The sequence below is a fragment of the Miniopterus natalensis genome, chromosome 8 (assembly GCF_054644295.1).
Source record: "Miniopterus natalensis isolate mMinNat1 chromosome 8, mMinNat1.hap1, whole genome shotgun sequence".
Classification (NCBI taxonomy): domain Eukaryota; kingdom Metazoa; phylum Chordata; class Mammalia; order Chiroptera; family Miniopteridae; genus Miniopterus; species Miniopterus natalensis.
Genome location: NC_142088.1, coordinates 25,503,486 through 25,523,620, shown reverse-complemented (window position 1 = coordinate 25,523,620; position 20,135 = coordinate 25,503,486). Strand labels below are relative to the sequence as shown.

The window sequence follows — 20,135 nt, the reverse complement described above, 5'->3', positions numbered from 1 at the left end:
GGCTGAGCAGAATATTCTTAAGTTCCTTTATTTGGTATAAAGGTAAGGCTTCGACATGGTAGAAGTAGAATAACACCATGTTAATATTATCTACAGGTCATGGAGACTGGCCTAGTTAGTGACACTAGATATTTGATAACATATAATACATAAATGTATAAAATACATTATGAACATTTGTATTCAATAAAATGATAGCCCAATAACAAATGACATTTTATTATTCAAATGATCTTACAATGTCAACACCAATGCTAATAAAAATATATAAGATGTTGAATTCATCAATGGCAAAATCAGTTGTCATTCACTTGAAGGCTCCCGCATTTCAAAGTAAGCATTTCCCAGAGAAATGCAAATCCTCTCTTCGGTAGAATTTTCACCTTTACCTGTTAAAGTCTGGGCAAGGCAAAGGCATCCGTCAGCAGAGCACAGAAGGCAGAGATAGGGCAGCGAGGTCACGGGACCCATCACTGTGCTATGAGCACGTCTCATTCCTGCGGGATGGAAAGTTCTGGGTTTCCACCTGCTTCGTGATTTAGCCATTGAAATAAAAGCATAATTCACATCTAGACAGATGTAAGAGGCTTCAATTTCCATTCAAAGTTGATGATTTTCCCTTTTCATACTATTTACAATATAAATAAAATTCTTTCTGTCTACTAAAGTTTTTAAAGGTTGAGATTGGGTTCTTTCCATATTGAATGGTAAGGGAAGCTGCTTTGCTCTATTTCTAGGCTATTAGAAACAAATAAATTTAACCTCAGTGGATTAGTACAGGGCTGGTAACATGGTGACCCTTTAAAAGCAAAGACAATAAAAGATTTTTTTTCAAAAAATATTTTAACAAATAAGGGTTTGCTTTGTATATACACGCCATGGTTAAAGACAAAAATTTGGATTCCTTGTTATATTCAGGAAATGGGTATTTCATTAATTAGCCCTATGTGTGTGTGGGGGGGAGCACTCATTACTTTTCAGTTTAAGTAAAACTCTAACTTCCTGAGAACTTTCTAAGTAGGTAAAATACTGGCGGAGATACTTAGTTTTCTTACCAGGAATGGTAAGAAAAGTATACCTTGTCCATTCATGAGAAAATGATGTAGATTATCAGTCAATAACCTAGTGACACATCTGTTTAAGCAGATGTTTTTATTTGAGAGAAGTGTAAACATGAGTCTAAATTTACAAACATGTTGATAATTCGTCGTCGCCTGGGAGGTTGAGCCAAAGTTTACGCAGATTAGAAGAAAGCCTGAGCCTGGGAAAATTCAGAGTATTACCTAAAAGCAGATAAAGTGACACAGTGAAGTCAGCGGGCAGCTGCTGTAATGGCTGTGTACAGGCCCCGCTGCTTCGCCGCCGCTCACATGCAGGTGACCTGAGGGACGCCGTCCTCCTGATCAAGCTGCGCGTCGTCCAGGCCCCGCAGGGCGCTGCTGCAGGGGGCTGGGCTCCCCTCCGCCCAGCACTCCCGAGAAGGAGCCGCGAGGCCCTCCCCAGGCGGCCTTCTGGTCTCCGGGGCTTGCGAGGCGGCCGTGTCCAGCCCGACGCTGCTGCTGGTGAGTCTGCTCCTGTCCTCCTCGCCTTTGGCGGGCCGGCCGGCCTTCCTCTGAAACGGGCGGCAAGCAGGGGTTAGAGAGACGGCGCGGTCCTGTCCCTCTGATCCAGCGCACGCTGCCCTGCATGTCCCCCCCGCCTTCTCTCCAAGGCCCTGCTCATCTCAAGCGCCAGCTTCACGTCCCCCGGCCCCCGGGGGAAATGAGCCCCCCTCTCTGTTTCACAGCCCTTTGCAGCTTCCTGGCATGTTATTCTGGTCATTGGCACGTTGGGTGTATACATGGCTGGGCCCTCAATGGCAACTGGGAGGAGAACTCTGTTGAGATCACACTCTGGGGAACAAAGCGGGGTAGAAATACATTAAAGGTTCCATTTTTCTTCTTGGTGTTAATTGGATCTAAGGACAGAAAAACTGTTCTAGTGGCCACCTTACACCCATTTCACTTAGAATGGGCTGCACAGAAGAGTCATCGGTGGTTCAGACTGAGCGGCACAGTGCAGAGTATTTCCTGAGGGCCGGCAGTGATCGCGGAGCAGCCCAGAACAGAGAGGTCTCGGCCAAGGAGACGTAAGTCGGAAGACGTGAGTCTCAGACAGTGAAAGGGAAGCTCGGAGAGAGCAGTAGCAGCTCAGCGTGTGGCTGTTCAGACTCCCGAGGAGATTTCCACCAAGGGCTCCCTTAATACTGATAACATGACATGGATTAGAATACGGTCCTATACTCTTAGAAATGAAAAAATGAAACAAGGGGAAATTAAAAAAAAAAAAGATAAAATTTAAAAAGATAAATAAAAGGGATAAATTTTAAAAATGTTTTATTGATTTTTTTCTTCTTTTTTTTAGAGAGAGAGGAAGGGAGAAGGGGAGAGAGACACACCACTGATCGGCTGCCTCCCGTATGTGCCCGGATCGGGGACTGACCCCACAGCCTGGGGATGTGCCCCGACTGGGAATGTGCACAGGGCGACGCTCCAGCCAGCTGAGCCACACAGGCCACGGAAAAGGCATAAATTTAAAAAGCACCATCATTTCCCAGTTTACAAAGAGTTTATTTGCTGAAAGTTTATTTATATGTTATTTGGGAACTAGGATTACATTTTCTTAAATGTAAGCGCTAAAATTATAAAATTCTTAGGAAAAAACCCATAGAAGGCAGATGCCCAGGCTAGTCTTACAAGTTTGCTAACCCATAGGTTTGTTGAACTGTAGTGTATAAAATACAAAAGTATCTCTACTGGCTTTCAAGGCAAATATATCAAGCAAACAGCTTTATTAAAGTGGACTCTGGGCTCCTGGGGAATGTAAACGCCGTTTATGACGTGGTTTGTGCAGGAAGACGCAGCCCTGAGCATGCTGCCTGCTAAGGAGTGTTCCTGGAGTCCTTGGGCCAGTTTAAGGAACAAGTCTACAGTGGTCCCGAATCAGACAGCTCGGTGGTGGTGGCATTTTCCTGTTTTTTTTGTGTTTTTTTTAAAATCCTCACCTGAGGCTATTTTTTCCATCACTTTTCAGAGAGAGTGGGAGGGAGAGAGAGAAAGATCAGTGTGAGAGAGAGACACATTGATTGGTTGCCTCCCACACAAGCCCCGACCAGGGCCTGCAACCAAGGTATGTGTCCTTGGCTGGAATCGAACCCCGGACCCTTCAGTCTGTGGGCCAACACTCTAACCACTGAGCCACACTGGCCAGGGCCAGTGGTGACATTGTCACCGGCCCCCTTGCATTCATCAAATACAAAGAGCACATCGCAAAGCCTCTTCTTTGTTATTCTCATTCACAAAGTGTATTGGATTTACTACGAGGAGTGGAACCTGACAGATTTCCTCTAAAAGGATGTAGGATCTGAGAATGGCGTGTTCTCCTGGCATTGGGACGCTGGCCAGTGAGGATCCAGCCTTTTGGCCGCAGGCAGCTGGGGTGGGTACTGCCAGACGGGGGCTTCTCAAGCCTGGCTGCTGGCTCCCGTTCCCACGTGCATAAAGAGCTCATTCTCCCTGGAATGGCCTCGGCGCTGAATGCACAAAAATGGGAGGAGGGCTGGGTGCCCGCGAGCACTGGCTGCCTGGGTCTCTCCTCCCTCATCAGCACCAGAGTTAAAGGTACATTTTGCAATAAATTCCTTTTTGTATACCAGCCAACGGGGGCCGCCTCTCACATAGTGAGAAGTTTCTTAGTAAAAATTGGGTATTATTCAGAATAATAAGATATTCATAGTAATTCACCTTTAGATGAGTATTAAGCAGCCACCAAATGTAAATGTCAAGTATTAGAAGATGAGAGATACCTCACACGTGAACTCTAAAAGTGACTTCAGAACACTTTTCTTTTTTACCAATGTGACTCTTAATAAAAGCGCCTTCAGGAATAATGCTCTCCCTACACCACCCTCACTCCACATGAAATAATAGCTTTTCCAATACATCAAGTTGCAGTATTTTTATAACTTAGAGTGTAGAAGTCTGAAGCTCGGCCAGTCTTTGGAGATCATTTCCTTGAACCACTCTTTCTCCAGAGGCAGGACCCCGGCCCAGAAAGAAGCTGGGCCTTGTCCAAGGTCAGGGGCAAGGCCGGCCTTGGACCGGAGTCTGAGTGTCTAACCTTACTCTTTTCACACTGATATTACCACATCTGCAAACAATATGAGCACATTTGTGGTCAAAGATTGTGTGTTCCCAGATAAAAATTCCTGTGTATTTTTACAAAATACATATTCAGTGTAGAAAACTTGGCAAAAACAGAGAAAAAAGCAAAACCCACCCACAATCCCATCTTTCATATATTTTACTGTTTTCTTCTCTAAATAACTATGTATTTGCATATGCACACATAGATGTGTACAGCTCACTTTTCCACTTAGCAGTATATTTTGAATATTTCTTCATGTCCACAGAGATTTTCCATGCTACATTGCCAGGCTTAGTCATATATTTTCTTACTTTCATTTGATATTTCACTATAAACTTGGGGGAAATTATACCAGAATTTAGATGCAGATCTAATGCCAGCCTTGACAAAATATATTAACTTTTGAGAATCATTCTCATTTACTAAAAATGAGTGACCCATTTCAAATACATGAGACTCAGTGACGTCAGTTGAATTTAGGATGGTCTACTGTTGTACTGTTTTCGCTGTCAGTGTCTTCAAGACGAAAGCAAAAGAACAAAATCAGAATTACACCACCAACTATAAGACATTGCGGTGTCTTGGACAGTGTTATGATGTACAGAGAGAAAGGGTAGCTAAAAATATATAGTTTATAAAGCAATAGAAACATGGTGTAGATGTTCAGGATTCCCTGTTTGTCTCCGGCTTGGGGGGGGAGTAGGAAACCTAAGTGCAGCTCTAGTACCAACGTAAGTTGGAGGCTTTTAAACACGTAGAGGCACAGCGCTCCCGTGTGCGGGCAGAATGTCCTCCTGGGCCCTCGCAGGCGGGGGATGCCGGGATCATGCCACCTGGGAGCCGGAGGGTGTGGACAGTGCAGCCAGCCTTCTTATCGACTGTGTTCGCTGCTGCACTGTGGGCACGTGGCCCGTCAGGTCCCATCGGAGTCCTTCCCGGGACGCTCTCCCGGCCAGAGGGTAAAGAAGTGCCCGCTTTTGATGGGGCCACGCTCACCGCATGAGGCCCTCTGCACACACACAAACACTGAAACATGAGAGGGAGCCCCCCGGAGATGGTGAACTGCTGGTGTTGGTGCTGAGGCCTTGGCTCTTGTAGCCCTTTTTCTGATGTTTGAGCTATGCCAGCATCCATCCTACCCAGAAGCCAACAAATCCCCTTATGCACACAGGCTAATCTGAGCAGGGCTCTGTCCCTTCCACCCTGATGGGCACCAACGTGTAACACAGAAACAGCGTGGGTGGCCCGGAAGGGCTGCTGCCCGCCTGAGCCTTGCCCTACGGCAGCACTGGCCACTCGCCGTCTGCCCACACCAGGAAAAGGCTGAGTGGCTTGGAGTGGACAGCATTCCCTAGATGAAGACCTTCATTAATGATAAAAGCAAAATGCCTTCCTTCCCCCCCCCCCCACTGTACAGTGAATTTGTACATCTTTATTACTACCTTGGAAACGTCTTCAAGACATGGCGTTGAGTGAAAGGGTTATTTGAGCGAGGTCTGTTTATGCAGACTCAAGACTCAAGTCAGTGCTGTGCCCAGCGACAGGTTCTTCTCTGGTGACTGTCTGCTCTTCTGGTGCAGGAGAGGGAGGCAACTTTATAAAGGGAAATGTATGTCACCTTACTAAGGGAAATGCATGCCCTGCTTTTTGTCAGAAAGGAGGGCGGCTGAGTGTTCCTCCTGCCTGCTGTTTAATTGCCTTCAGCTCAAAATAATCCTTATGCCAAAGTGGCATATTCTGAGGCGGCACATCCTGGTCCCCTTCAGAACTGTGTCAGTGGCCTGGTTTTCCTCGTTATGTGTTGGTTAAGAAGACTATTTCCACATCAGAACACACTGCCCCACCTGTATCCACCACTTAGGATTACAACGAGAGTTTCAGGATTAAAAGCTTCAATACGACATTCAGCTCATAAAGCATCAAAATTACTCACTTCTGGTGTCTGAGCCACTGAATTCCATATAACTGGTCTCTGAAGAAACACAACCTGCTTTGTAGCCAAATTCCCTTCACTGCAAATTAAAACAACAGCATTAGTATTTGTGAATTAGTAATTCTCTGTATTTCACACTTGGCTAGAATGTTCCTTTGTAAAATAATCTCCTGGTCCAAAAATAATTAAGAAATAATTTATATAAGTTGCAGCTGGAAAAACAAGGGGGAAAAAGTCCCTAAAAACTGAATGTGGTCATTACAAAGGAAAGGTTAATGTTTAAAACGTGCAACGTCACTATGCTAACATAACTATTTTCATCTCTGTCCCCTTTTAGTCTTTATCAGCATAATGTATTTCTGCATGTCTGCAACCATCGCATGTGTGCATTCTATGTTCTGTGCATTTCCGTGTTCTGTGCTTTTCTCGTAACAACCTTTTCTTGTTTGTACGCTGTGATCATATCCTTAATAGCTGCATAGTATCTCAAAGACTTAAGATAGCAAAATGTACTGTGTTTTTTTGTTATTGAAATGTGAGGTTGTTTCCAGTTTCTGCTAATTATAAATAATGCTGCTATAGAAATATGTCTACTCTTCCTATTCTTATGACTCAAGGAAATCTTGAGGTAGATTCTTAGGAATGAGATTATTAAGTCAAAAGTGTATGATTTAAACTTTTTGTTTGCATTGTCAAATTTGCCTTTTAAAAAGAAGAGACCAATTTGGGCGTGAGAAATTTTATGTCGATTTTCAGTTGAGGGACTTGAGCCACAGCTAGTTTTCTTTTCAGATGCTCCTTTGTAGGCAGCTACTCAGTATTCTCCTCATTTAACTACCATCACGGCCAATTTCCCTTTGCCAAAGACTACTTGGGGTCTGGGTTTCTCTGAAGTGTTTTCAGAGTCTCTGTGGATTTACGGAAGGAGTCTGTAGCTAATGTTGCTCAGTTACGACTTTTATTATGCAAAAACCCCAAACAAAACCTCACTATTAGCTGCGTTTTATGCTGAGCTCTTTTTCTGGAAAACAAATGCAACATTGAAACCCTGGCCCTCAGAGGTATATGTCAACCTCACACCATTTGAGAGCCCAAACTTAATGACACTGTTGAATTTTGAGAAACAAGCAAATCTTCCCCCAAAGTGGTCATGGGAGACTGATTCTTCTCCCCTTTTTTAAAAAAAATCCTCACCCAAGGAGTGAGGATATTTTTTCCATAGATTTTTAGAGAGAGTGGAAGGGGGGGGAGGAAAGAGAGAGGAGAGACAGGATGTGAGAGAAACACATGGATTGGTTGTCACCCCCACACTCCCACCCCGACAGGGGGCCGGGATAGAACCTGCAGGCCAGGTATGTGCCCTTGACCGGGAACTGAACCCAAGACCCTCCGGTGTGGGCGTGCAGGCCTGTGCTCGAGCACACCAGCCACGGTGAGATTGCTGCTTTTTAATTTTTATTTTTAAAAGACTGTTTCTAGTCTAATCTCATTTTAGTTTGATCTTGGAAGAAAAGACTTGGCATGAAAAATATCAAGTTGTTTTAGGAACAACTTAAGTCATCAGGAGACCTCAGGTAGGACGCAGGTGTACAGGGAAGGGACTAGCAGTGCACAGAACGGCCCGGTCTGTGTCCGGGAGGCCCGGGGTACTGGAAAAGGAACCAGAAGTGGCTTTGGAACCAGAAGTTCCTGGGTTCAAATCCTGATTCTATCATAGCACTTAATAGCTTATGACTTTAGCAAAGTCCTTAAATTCTCTGACTTTCCTTTCCTATCAGGGACCTGGTGAAGAAGAGAATAAATAAGTCCATGTCCATGGAAGACAGAGAGAGAGAGAGAGACACTGGCCTGTTCCGCTCATTTATGCATTCGTGGGTCTACTCTTGAATGTGCCCCGGCCAGGGCTGTACTCACTTTTCCTCGAATATATCCTGCACCTTCCCGACTGCTTTTTGCTTAAGGTTGCCAGAGAGGGGAAATAATCTGCAGTGTTTATACTTCCACTTTCCACCTTCTGTGTGCAGAGCAGACATCGCCGACTGACCACCACATCTTGCTCTGCTGAGCCTGGTCCTGTCTCCGAGGCCTTCGTTTTAGGGTGGCCCAGGCCACTGTACATAGAGCCGTGCTGCTACGTGAGATGAAGACTGCTCCTGGCCCACTTTGTCTGCCACCAGGAGCATTCTCCTCTCTAAAGCTGCTTTTAGAAGCTCTGTTCTTTTATAACAAGACGTCACATCCTTCAAGACCCGCTCTCCTCCTCACCCATGGCCTCTACCACATTCTCCTGCCTGACACTCAGCTCTGCTGTCATCACTGCTGCCTCCAGGAGCCTTTTTAGATCTCCCCCTCATCCCTCTCCACTCCCCCTTAAATGTTAATACCTAAGATGTGCTGTGTATCTGTTTATGTACTGTGACCGTTTGGAGGACCACAAACCATTGTTCTATCTAAGATTTTTCTCACCCCACCATAAATATTTTCACCCCTATTGAGAGCACATGCTCTGGACTCCACTGCAGGACTCACGATCTGTTCTGCATTAGTGATTTGTGACTGTTTTCTCTCCGAGCAGATTGTGAGTTCCTGCAAGCCAGAGTCTGTCCCTAGAGTGGTAAGATATTGCTTGTATACACCAGGCACTCAAAAAAATATTTGAGTTGAAGTGAAAAAACATTCTGTTTAAAATAAAATGCAAGAGTGTGAATCAGGTTGGATACAGCTGAGCTGGCTTCAAATGAGTGGCTGATTAGCCACTGCTTTGCCACGTGGGAAATACAAATACTCATAAAAAACTTTCCGTTACAGTTTCAAAATCCATTAGATTAGAGGGAACAGTTAATTTTTATCTACTGATTAGTCTTATATCATCTTGTACATTAATGAATTGCCATGGTTTAATGACTGCACTCGGAAATAAGATATGAAATAAAAATTAATTTTAAAAGCAAAATTATAAAGTTAAATTTTATCTTGCACCTTTATAGCTAGCTATGTGTTTAATCATAAAGTTCCTTTGCCGTATGACCCAGTTTGTCTCTCAGGTATTAGCATGTGTGTGTGTGAAAGACACAAAAGGGCCTCTACCACCACAATTAAGCTCCTCCTAACCCCTCCCCCCTGACAAAATGTTAAAAATTTAAGGTCAGATGAGGAAGAGTGGTTACTGGAAGTGTGTATGACAGACAAAGGGGCTATTTTGAAAAACGTAGCCTTATCGAAATGCTGCAAGATTACTCTGAGTTTAGGTCACGGCGGAATTACACAACACTGCTTGCTCAGAAGGTAAATCAGAAAGGGGAGAGGAGAGCACCAACAGGGCCAAGCATGAAACCCGGCCCCTCCCCCGCTGTACACATGTGCAGCTCCAGGATTTAGAGGAAGTGTCTCAAATAGCTACAGACTTCTGCCGGTTCTGGGCTGTGGGGACGCAAGGCTGGGAGCCTTTTTGTTGGGGAGTGGGGGCCGACATCACAGCGAGAAGACAACTTTCTCTTTTTGTTATGTGTACCTTGTCCTTCTGGATCAGAATTTTATATTCTCAGTGAAAGTATATCACCTGATTCTAACATTCTTTCTCTCTTTTTTTCTTTTAAATATATCTTTATTGATTTCAGAGAGAGGGAGAGGGAGAGATCCAAGTTAGGCTTAGGTAATAGGAGGAAAAAGTGCACGCTGTTTAAGACTATTGTACACGAGACAAGAATACTTAAGGATGAACATGTCGCGGGTGGTGGATCTGAGCTATGTTTCAGACGCGTGGGCTCCAAAAGCAAGCATGACAGCTACGCGTTTTGTGGGTGTCAGCATACGTGTGCGCATATATCTTTAAAGGGTCATTATTTATTGCTTCTTCCTTTACTGGCTTGGACTCCTCAGTGCTGATTTTGTACGGAGTGAACTATGCTATTTACATTTTCTGAAATATCATGATTTAGGACTGGCCGAGGTATTATCCTTGCCCAGTAGGTTTCAGCTTTTTAGGGATTTTGGTTCTGCTAAAGAATTAGGTCTCATAGACTAGCCCTAATTGATTAGCCTGGGATGCATAGGCCCTGCATAGGTACTTTGCATATGTTATCTCACTCGCTATGGAACCGATCCAGGAAAGTTGATATTATATTACTGTATTGTTTTCCTGATGAGGAAACGGAAACCTAAAGAGGTTGGGTGACTTCCCAAATCATACAGCTAGTTAATGGTGAAACTGTAATTAAAATGAGAATCATTTAGCCCTGGCTGGAGAGCTCAGTTGGACAGAGTCATCCCGGTAAGCCAAGGTTGTGGGTTTGATCCCTAGTAAGGGCGCGCGCGCGCGCACACACACACACACACACACACACACACACACACACACACACACACACAAGATTCATTTAGCTCATTTAGCTCAAAGCCAGGGCTATTCTTCTAGTTTCAGAGACTATAGTCTTTCAGGCTCTATTGTCCACCTGGACCAAGATGAACTGTATGTAATATTTTTCTTTATATAAAGACATGGCGGACGGTCAGCGTTGTCTTTGTGTGCACCGAAGACTGTCACAGGGACAGCGTATTTGAACAAGAATCAACAGGCAGAGGACAAGCAGGTTTTGTCAACAGCCTTTGTTACCAGGTCACAGTGAACCTTTACCTTCATCCTATATTGTCTACCTTGCAGGCACTTACAAAATGTAAAGGAACGAAGGAGGCATCAATGTTGCAAAATGTTCCTGGCACACCAGAGAACAGTTGACACTGGGTGCTCTACGTACTGTGTTGCCTAAGGGCAACTACTGTTAAAATACATTTTTCTATTACCTTCTATCCAGGGTCAACAGCAGATTCCTAACTGGTGTTCTGCTAAAGGGCAATATTGCCTTTTAATCTCATCACTATTTGAGGATTACATTTAACTTTGACAGTCTCTCCTCTCTCTTATTTTTAATACACCTATGGAACCTATAAAGTACTTCATAGCCCTTGATTAGTGACTCTATTGTACTACACAATACATAAAATTGAACTGTCCCAACCCGAATGCAAGCCCCTGGTTCTGTACTGAATGTGAGCTTAACCAGCCACAAGCTCCTTCAGGGCAGACACTATATATAGCTTCCACATCGTTTCATTATTTGTATCTTTGCCTTTTAAAACTGTTGTGTTTTTAAAAAAATCACAGAATAAACATGTATTCCTTGTCAAAAGTCAAATCTTAGAAAACATATAAAGACCAAGCAGAAACCCCTTTTCCCTTTCCCCTACCCATAATCCCAAGAGCTAGCCACTTGTATCCTTTCAGAATTTTGCTAGATACATTCACAATGTATAAACTTAAAAAATTGGGATTGCACTACATCCTGTCCTGAAATCTTTTTTTTTTAACTCAACAATTATCAACAGAGAATTCTCTGACAATACATGTATAGATCTATGTTCTCATTTTTTAAGTCAGCTTGATATTATTCTATTGTATGGATAGTCCATAATTTATTTAACCAGTTTTTTTTGACAGACATTTATATCACGTCCAATGTCTCACTGTTACAATCAGTAGTTTAATGAGAAGTCCCTCTCTCACTAGCCCCTTTGCTACTTTAATTACACATGAGGATGGGCCTCCACGGGGAGGGCCCATGACCCCACAGTGCCCTGGTGGGCACCAGGGGTACAGGAGAAGCTGGAGTGCTGGTGAGGCAGTGGGGCAACCTCTGCTCCAAAACCAGTACACAGCCCCTCCTCATTCGAGTGGGCTCCCTTGTCCCTGGGGACGGCCTGTGACCTTAGGCAGTTTGTCACGCAGGACCAGGCCCCTCCACCCTCCCCTTCACATAGTTGAGGCCTCTTCTTCCCCGCCTTTGGTCTCAGTCCTGTCCTCACGCCCAGACCTGAAGGCACTTTGGCCGGGGTTCATGGCTCAGCGTCTAGCCTGCTGGGCTCTCTAATCTAGTGCCCGGCAGTCACTCATACCCCTTCAGGAATTGTCTAGACCCATGAGAGCAGAGGCCCCGAGTGAATGCCAGGGAGGAATAACTATGAAAGGCTGAGAACTCAGAGTACTTTCAGGAAAGATTAACTGTAATGGGCCAAACGATACTCTAAATTATATACTGAGGAGAACCACCGAAAACAGGTGCAAAGGCCAAACGCACAGGCTGCTCCGAGGAAGGCGGGGAGTGGGATAGCCCAGTGGCTGGCAGGTGTAAGGAGATGGGTAGGAGCAGGACAGGGCAGGGGAGTCCCTCTCTCACTACCCCTTGCAAGCCCCTCGCGTGTTAAAGAGCCTCAGGAGCCTGTGAAACGCAGATCCAGGGGGCCGCCCCCAGAGCTCTGACGGGCCCGCGGGGGAGCGCTCCCAGGGGATTCACACTGCTTGCTGTGAAGACCGCATCCCGAGAGTTACCGCTGTACTGTGATCTGACAGGTATGTCACGGATTTTAAAAAGATGGGAAATATGCTTCAGGGAGCTGCCGTTCACAGCCTGAGGAGTTCACAGTAGATCTCCGAGAAGAAAAGCGGATGAGTTGCTTTGCTTATTTCTAATCCCTCCTTTAAAGCTTGAACAAGTTTACTTTGTATCCACCTTCATCCCTCCCGCACCTGCAGAAGGCCTAGCTTTCTTATAAAGCCACGTCAATCAAATGGTTTTAGAGCTTGTGGGGCCCTTGGGATGCTGGTAAGTTGCTGAGCCGGGGAAACCAGAGCAGGCAGGCGGGTAAATGAGACTGAGGAGTTGCCTTCCTCAGCGACGCAGGACAGCGTTAGAGCGCAGTTGATTCCGCTGAAGGGACAGCCCAGGCAGGTGGTGCCATGCCGTCCTCTGCAGGTCGTCACCGGCCCAGCAGGACAGCCCTGCCGTCAATCACTTTCTGGATGCCAACTAGGGCAGAGGGCACGACTCTGAGTCCAAGGGATAAGAAAGCACTTTATACACGTGGCCTCTCTCACGCTCTCAAAAAAAATAAAAGTACAACTGCATTTTTTCCTTCCCAGGAAAGGAAGTCGGGACACTTAGTAACAGGAGAAGCACCAGCATCTGAGTTAGAAGAGGGAGGCCTCGCAGTGGGCTGCCAGTGGGGTGCCGAGGCAGCCGAGCTGGGGGGCAGGCTCCGTGCCCCTGCTCGGGCTCTGCCCTCGTCAACGTCCGTGCCCTTGGGGAGGAGGCGGATAGCTCGTATGTACATGACACGAGGGGGTTAGATCTGCTGGTTTACAAGGTCCATGAAATCAGATCAGGAGGTCAGTGAAATGCTTTTTGCAGGAGTTCACGACACTGAATTAGCTAACGAATGAATAATGTTTCGGAATTAGAAGAGCGTTTGAAAGGAGACTGTGGCGTTACCTGTCGCGTCTCAGGATAGGCGTCGCCAACACACTCGTCAGGAGCCACCCACACTCGGCCAGGGTGTGCAGCAGGGGCCCGTAGTCCGTCTTGACTTCACAGCCCTGCGTGAGGAACAAGAGCTCAGTCTTCCCGCAAGGACGACCAGCTGCGCAGGTGACTACAGCGAAGGCTGCGGGCTTCTGGTGAGGGGGGTTTGCAGTCTGTCGGGCACAGTTGCACTGGCGCCGCCTTCTTGGGCTGCATTTTCTGCTACCTGCTGCCTTCTAACCCCGAGCCAGGGCAGGAACACTGGGATCAGAGAGGACAGGGGTTTCCATCTGTCCTCCAAAGTGTGGGCTTTTCTTGGGTCTTGTTTCCTTGGTCTAATGGGGGAGGGGGACCTGCACGTTAGAGAAGCTCCCCAGGGGATTTGGATTCAAGCAGTTTGCAGACCACTCCTTCAGGAACACCTGTCTAGGGAGTGGGACCCGAGGACAAACGTGGGGAGTGCGAACCGGGGCGTGAAGGGTGAGAGGCGCTTAGGATCGGCTTTGATATTTTTTGAGCTTGAAACTGGAATCAATTTTTACTTGGAGCTTTACCTCCTCCCCCAAATCCTGTTCATTCCTCTTGATGGGATTTCTAGCTTCTTTGGAAAATGGTCTCTAACCCGTGTAAGACCAGAAAGGCAAAAGTGTCCATGGAAGGGCCTGCCGTGAGGGCCTCGGACACGCAGCACAATCTACTGAATTCAGCCTGTCCGCCTCCAGTGGTGCCTCCGAGCTGAGGTGCACGTCGGCAGCAGCGCCATCGCCGCTTAGGGAGGACCATGCTGGGTGTGCGTACCTGGCCTGGTGAGAGGGGGCACCTTTTGGATGCTTTTGCCTTTGATAGTTCACAAGGTAGAAAGTCAGTCACATTAGTTGCTTGGAGATAAAATGCTAGTTATTGACTGAGATTTTTTTCACTTTCAACCGGCTGTCACGACACTGTGTAAAGAGAATCTCAGTGCCAAGGTCCTCGGGTTAGGATTAGAATGCCAGCCTTTGGGAATATACTGCTATTTATGTATAGATAGTTGTGCTGTCTTAAGACAAAGTTGGACTTGGGGGAATTCCATGTTTACAAATCTAAAAGACGTTCGTTCCTGCATCTGTGATGACATTCTGACCACGGCACAAATGATCTGGAAGGAGACTTCACTGTGTCAGACGGTGAAGACCTCTAACACGTAAAACTAAACATAAAAATAAAGCTAAATTGTCAGAAAACTGCCGTTTACCTCGATAACAGTCCATTGTTCCACTACGATGGCATCATTTCCTTTTCTGCTGGAACCTAGAACTCCAGACCCTTCTTCATAGATAAAGAATCCTTCCAGAGATTTAGGCACATGGTCCCCTGCGAGGAAAAGGGTACAATTAAGAAGAGTTGTAAATACTAAGTATTTCTTAAGATCATCTCAGTCCTTAAATAACCCTTGTAGGAAGCAGAAAGGAAAACAGGTCCGTTAATGTACACTTGTTATGGATCAATCAGCAACATCCTACTCCTCTTCGAAGGTTATTTTTTTGCAAAGGTCAAGACTGTTTTATACTTCAGTGAATGAAAATCAAATTGTAAACACGAAAACTACAATAACAAAAACAAGGTAAAATAATACCATACACAGAGAGGCAATTTCCTAAGCCTAAAAAGCGTCTAGAAATAACTTCACCTTGAGTTTTGATTTCTGATCTACACGTAGTGTGCATGTTAATTATACCATTATGAGAAACAACATAAAAAATGTTAATCCTTGAAATTTACAGGTGTGAAATTAAAATTAATATGAGGTAAGATCACTTAAAAATTATAAACACAGAACAATTCTTTACTTCAATGATGCTTAAAAAAAAAAAGAATGGTAACAGGAAGATTCTAAACAGAAGTCATTGTGAAAAGAATTCCTGCTGGGAAGGAAAGGGGGGCGGCTTTCTGACATTTTCTTGAATAGCTGACAATAGCCATCTGGCCACAATGAACCTGACTTTATGGAAGTTCTTTTGTCTCCAATGTAGCAACAGGAGACACTTTCCCATGGTCAAACGTGGGTTAAACATTTTGGTTTTTATACGGCCCAATGTCACACCAAAGTTTCCCTGGGTGACAGTTAGCTAAGTAACGAAGGCCTACAAAGTCTTCAAATGCTCTACTAAACTTAAATACAAAAAAGGCAAAAATACTTCCAATATAAATTTTTAATTTTTATAAACAGGGAAAATTATTATCAGTTTTACACCACTTACAGTTAAGGCAAAATATTACCAAGAATTGACGTTGTTCAGAGTGGTTTCCAAGAACCAGTAAAGTTTAACTTACTAGTTGGAAGTGGTTTTCTAGTTACAGTATATGCCCCATTTCCTTTAAAAGTGCTTGACCATTGTCACACCAAGGTGACCAATCTGTTTCTGATTGTAAGTTCAGGGCATCACTAATCATCATTAAACACGTCTATGTCCTAAGCCCTTTTTTAGAATTGGGGTATGAGCTTTAAAAACAATTATATACTTTGATAACAATGTAGCTATAATCCATTTACTTTGGGATTACAGAATGTGAGAACCATAGGTTTTGTGGTTCTGCATATATTTTTTCTTGTTCTCAGTATTGGGGATCCCTAGAACTTACAAATTTCTTTTCGTTTGAAAGAAAGAAAGTGTGGTAGACTCGTACAGTGCAATACTAGGATAAAAAAGAAATCTTGCTGCTATGCAGCAACATGGATGCCTTTCAGAGATACCCTCTTCAGCAAAGGAAGCCAGGTATAAAAGAAAGAAAAGACCATGTACTTTAGACCTCATATGTGAGGTTCAAGAACAGGCAAAATTACTCTATGGTGGTGGAAGTCTGACTAATGCTTATCTCTGGGCGGGAGGATTTTGGCTGGGAGGGGTCATGAGGAGGTCCTCCTGGGATGCTGGGAATATTCTGTACCTTTTCTGTTTTTATCTTTGCATTTCTCTTCTTCCCTGGGTTCATTGAGGTATAACAGACATGATTTTTTTCAGCTTTATGGGCATATAATCGATGGATAAGGAAATGTTCTGTATCTTGACCAGCTGTACACATACAATAAACGCACTGTGTATATGTATGTTATACCTCCGTTATACTTTAGAGCTCCCCAGCACCCCTGGCTGGCTGGCTGGCTTAAGGCTCATGCCAGTCCCCAGAGCCAGAGCCATAGAAGACTGACACTTCACAGGAGGGAGTATTTATATCTTTTGAGAAATTCCCCATAACAGACGTGCAGCTAGGGAGGGTGGCAGGGAAGGTCTCATGGAGAGTGACCATTTGGGTGTTCGGTGTGTTAAATCCTCCAGGCAATGTGGTGAGGTGATCATTCTGAACAATTACTTAATAACTGCCCCCGAGCTGAGTCACCTCTTAACGTTACATATCCCAGAGCTTCCCACCCAGTGTGCCTTGGCCCGTCAGTGTGCTGAGAACCCCGCACAGGTGTGCCAAGGCACAGGGCGCCCCCTCCTGCCAGAGCCGCTTTCTCCACCTATACCGTGCCCTACAATATTACCATTTTCTTCTATGTGTGCAAAGTATAAAGAGTTGCAAAGCACTGGCATACTGCTGCTCAAAAGAAATTTTTTTAAAAAGCCAAATACCACCCATAGCAAAGGACAGTACACTTGTATGGATGAAGGAGGGCCTCCAGGCACAGTTTGAAGTGATTTGTGGCAATCATGAAGTTTCTTTAAAGTCTAACGTTGTATCTTAAAAACCCATGCAAACTTTGCATTCTTTTCAAATATGTTCCTATGATGTAAAGAAGCAATGTTCTCCCCTCTGCCCCCTTGAAGTAAGATTGACACTCTGGGAGGAGGTTTATCTGTGAATTTTGGACTCTGGCACGAGGCTGCATAGCCCCAGGGTACCTGACCCTGGTCTGAGAAGCACAAGCTTAAAGAATTCCCAGGGAATAGTTTACTTGTCTGGACATGCGATCCTACACATTCGTTTCAGCTAGATGTGACACTGACACTCCTGTAAATGTAAGGAAGGGTAATATTCCATTTTAGTTCTTTTGGTCCACGTGTCACTGTTGGCATTAAAAACTGCCGGGAGGTGGGCCCAGGACCACCTCTGAGAAGTGGAGGGCAAGCACATATGGGGATTCTCATTCTGTATTTCGTTCATGACACTCTGTCCCCAGAACGAATCTCAGCTTGCCCACTGCTCTCATCTCTACCGTCAGCTCCGTACAGATCATTGCCACAGCTCTTAACAGCTGCCCACGTCCACTCGTGTCCTCTGTGACCCATTTCCTAAAATGAGGCCAGGGAGGTTCTTTTTAAAATGCAGATCAGGTCACAACTCCTTTAAATTTTTAAACAATGACTTGGAATAAAAATCCTGAAAGGATAGCAAACTGCTTAAGAGCATACACTCCACCCGGGTGCCCCCCCCAGTTGCGTGAACAGGGGCACATTATTTAATAGCTCTGTGCCTTAGTTTTGTCATCTGTAAAGGGGAATAATCGTACCTACCTCACAGCGTTGCTGTGGGGTTTAAGTGAGTTAGTAAACGTAAAGTGCTTAGAACAATGTTGGCGCGCAGTAAATCCAAACACGCTAACCCTTGTTGCACTGTTTGTGTAGTAAGACTGTGTGGAGGGGCTGCTGCTCACCGCTCCCACCTCGTCTGCAGCCATGCTCTCTCCAGCGACAGAGGCCTTCTCCTGGTTCCTCTTTCCTGCCCTAGAGCTTTTGCACCTTTGGGCCGATTCCTTGCCTAGAACTGCCTGCCTCTGCTCTCCCCGGCCTTCCAGTCTCAGCGGGATTGTTCCCTTGTCAGACGAGACCTCCTGACCACCCCTCTACGTGGGTTCTTCCTGTTAGTCTCAGTACATTACCCTGCTGGGTAACATTACAACGCTTTTCTCGAGATTTTGAAAGTCAGTATATTTGCTTTAATCCCTGTTACTGCTGATGCCGCATGGCCAGCTCGAGAGCAGGGAAGATGTCCGTTTTGTTCATTGTTGTAAACCCAGGGCCTGGCACATGCATGTATGTGAAGTGAGTAAATGCATGTTTCAGTGTCTTTACTCCGCTCCTCATTCTGACACGTCTCCTCCCAATTCTATACCAGCTTTTTTATAGAGGTGAAGAGGTTGAACTGAGTATCAAGTGAAGTCTGAAGAGAATTCATAAGGAACTAGACTGTAGCCTTACTAAATACTAAAGCTGGGAAGAGACTGCGCTCTGAGGATGATGGGGGCTGGCGAAGTGTGTATGTGCGCGAGCGTGTGTTGTACCAGTGGGCAAAGCTGCCCATCTCGGCCTATGTCAGCTCCCCTGAGTCTCTGTATGTTCTGGTGGGAACCTGTCTCAGTTTGGTTGGCTCTCCTGGGTCCACTTGGAGGTCTTATTCCACTGGGGAAGGCCCACAAGAGCGTGCGGTCACCCAGCTGAGGCCTGGCTTGGTGGAGGCCGGGATGCTGGAGGTCAGGTGCAGGAGCCCAGGCAGTGAGAGCCCTCAGGCTGCAAGGACACACGAGGGCCTAGGGCGCGCCTCCTGTGGGGCTTCTCCAGGCAGAAAAGGCTTTGGGGGTGGCTGGGAAAGGGCACCGAAGAGGAATTTCACAGCCTTACAACTTTCCACCATGACCCTGCCAAAGGAGGAAACGCTTAAAAATCTTTTCTTCCTTCTGTTTCTGTTTATTTTATAAAATGAGATCTGTGGAGAAATGTATTTAAGTTTGTGAGCAACGTCTGGTTTTGTGCTTCTATCCCTTGCGATGGCTGACTTCTGACACTGTTTTGGGAGAGGGTGGAAGCAAGACAAAGCAAAACGCATTGTCCCGGGAGCCTTTGCTGTCAGGCACCAGCGGGCCCAGAGCAAAGCGGCCGATTCAGCCCCGCTTCCTCTCGACTTGCCGCCCACAGTGGCACAGGCATCCGTCACAGTGTCCCCTCTGCAGCTCCCAGCAGGCTCCCAGGGAAGTCCCGAGGGACACGCCCAACGCCAGACCCCACAGACTGAGGTGGCTGCAGGGGCTCGGGCCACAGTGCAAAGCGTCTGGCAACACATTCCAGAGCCGCTGGAGAGCCTCCCCTGGGCGCTCTAAATGGCCTCTGAGGCTCTGAGAACAAAAGCCCCTCAGAGCCTCTAACTGGCAACTGCTGCGGCTAATTTTATTTTCATCGGGCAAATGCCTGAGACTGTGAAAAGAGTATTTTTTGTTTTTCCTTCAGCAGTTAGTCACAAACCAGAATCTGAAATGGCTCCAACTCAGGCTCTTTGGAGGGAAAATGAAGGGGGGGGGGGAGGGCATGAAGCATGAACCCACCTCCAAAGGGAAGATCCGGACTGAAAGCACTGTAACTGCACGTGGGGAGCGTTGGGAAAGAAAACGAACCGCAGGAAATGAGCTCAGAGGGTGGGCGGGGCTCTGTGGGAGTCACTTTGCATGTACTACATCTTATTACATTCTCACAATAAAGGAGAAGTATTTTTTAAATTTAAATTTATTTAAGTACAGTTGGTATACAATCTCATATGGGTTATGTTAGTTTCGAGTGTACAATATAGTGATTTGACATTTTTATACCTTACAGTGTGATCACCCCACTAACTCTAGTGACTGACTGTCACAGTGCACCCTTGTCACAGTATTATCGACTATATTCCCCTTCACCTTTTTCATCCATCTCTCC

The 20,135-nt window shown here is 45.6% G+C and overlaps 1 protein-coding gene across 1 annotated transcript in view; it reads right to left on the bottom strand.

Moving 5' to 3' along the window:
- Positions 1-203: 203 nt before the first annotated feature.
- The window catches only part of RFTN2 (raftlin family member 2), a 41,449-nt gene continuing 21,517 nt past the window's right edge, over positions 204-20,135 (bottom strand). The window contains exons 6-9 of the mRNA XM_087819981.1: positions 14,705-14,823; positions 13,441-13,544; positions 6,119-6,197; positions 204-1,612 (exon numbers count right to left, since the gene is read on the bottom strand). Of these exons, the coding sequence (XP_087676107.1) occupies positions 1,367-1,612; positions 6,119-6,197; positions 13,441-13,544; positions 14,705-14,823 (548 nt within the window). The 3' untranslated portion in view covers positions 204-1,366. The remainder of the gene's footprint in view (positions 1,613-6,118; positions 6,198-13,440; positions 13,545-14,704; positions 14,824-20,135) is intronic.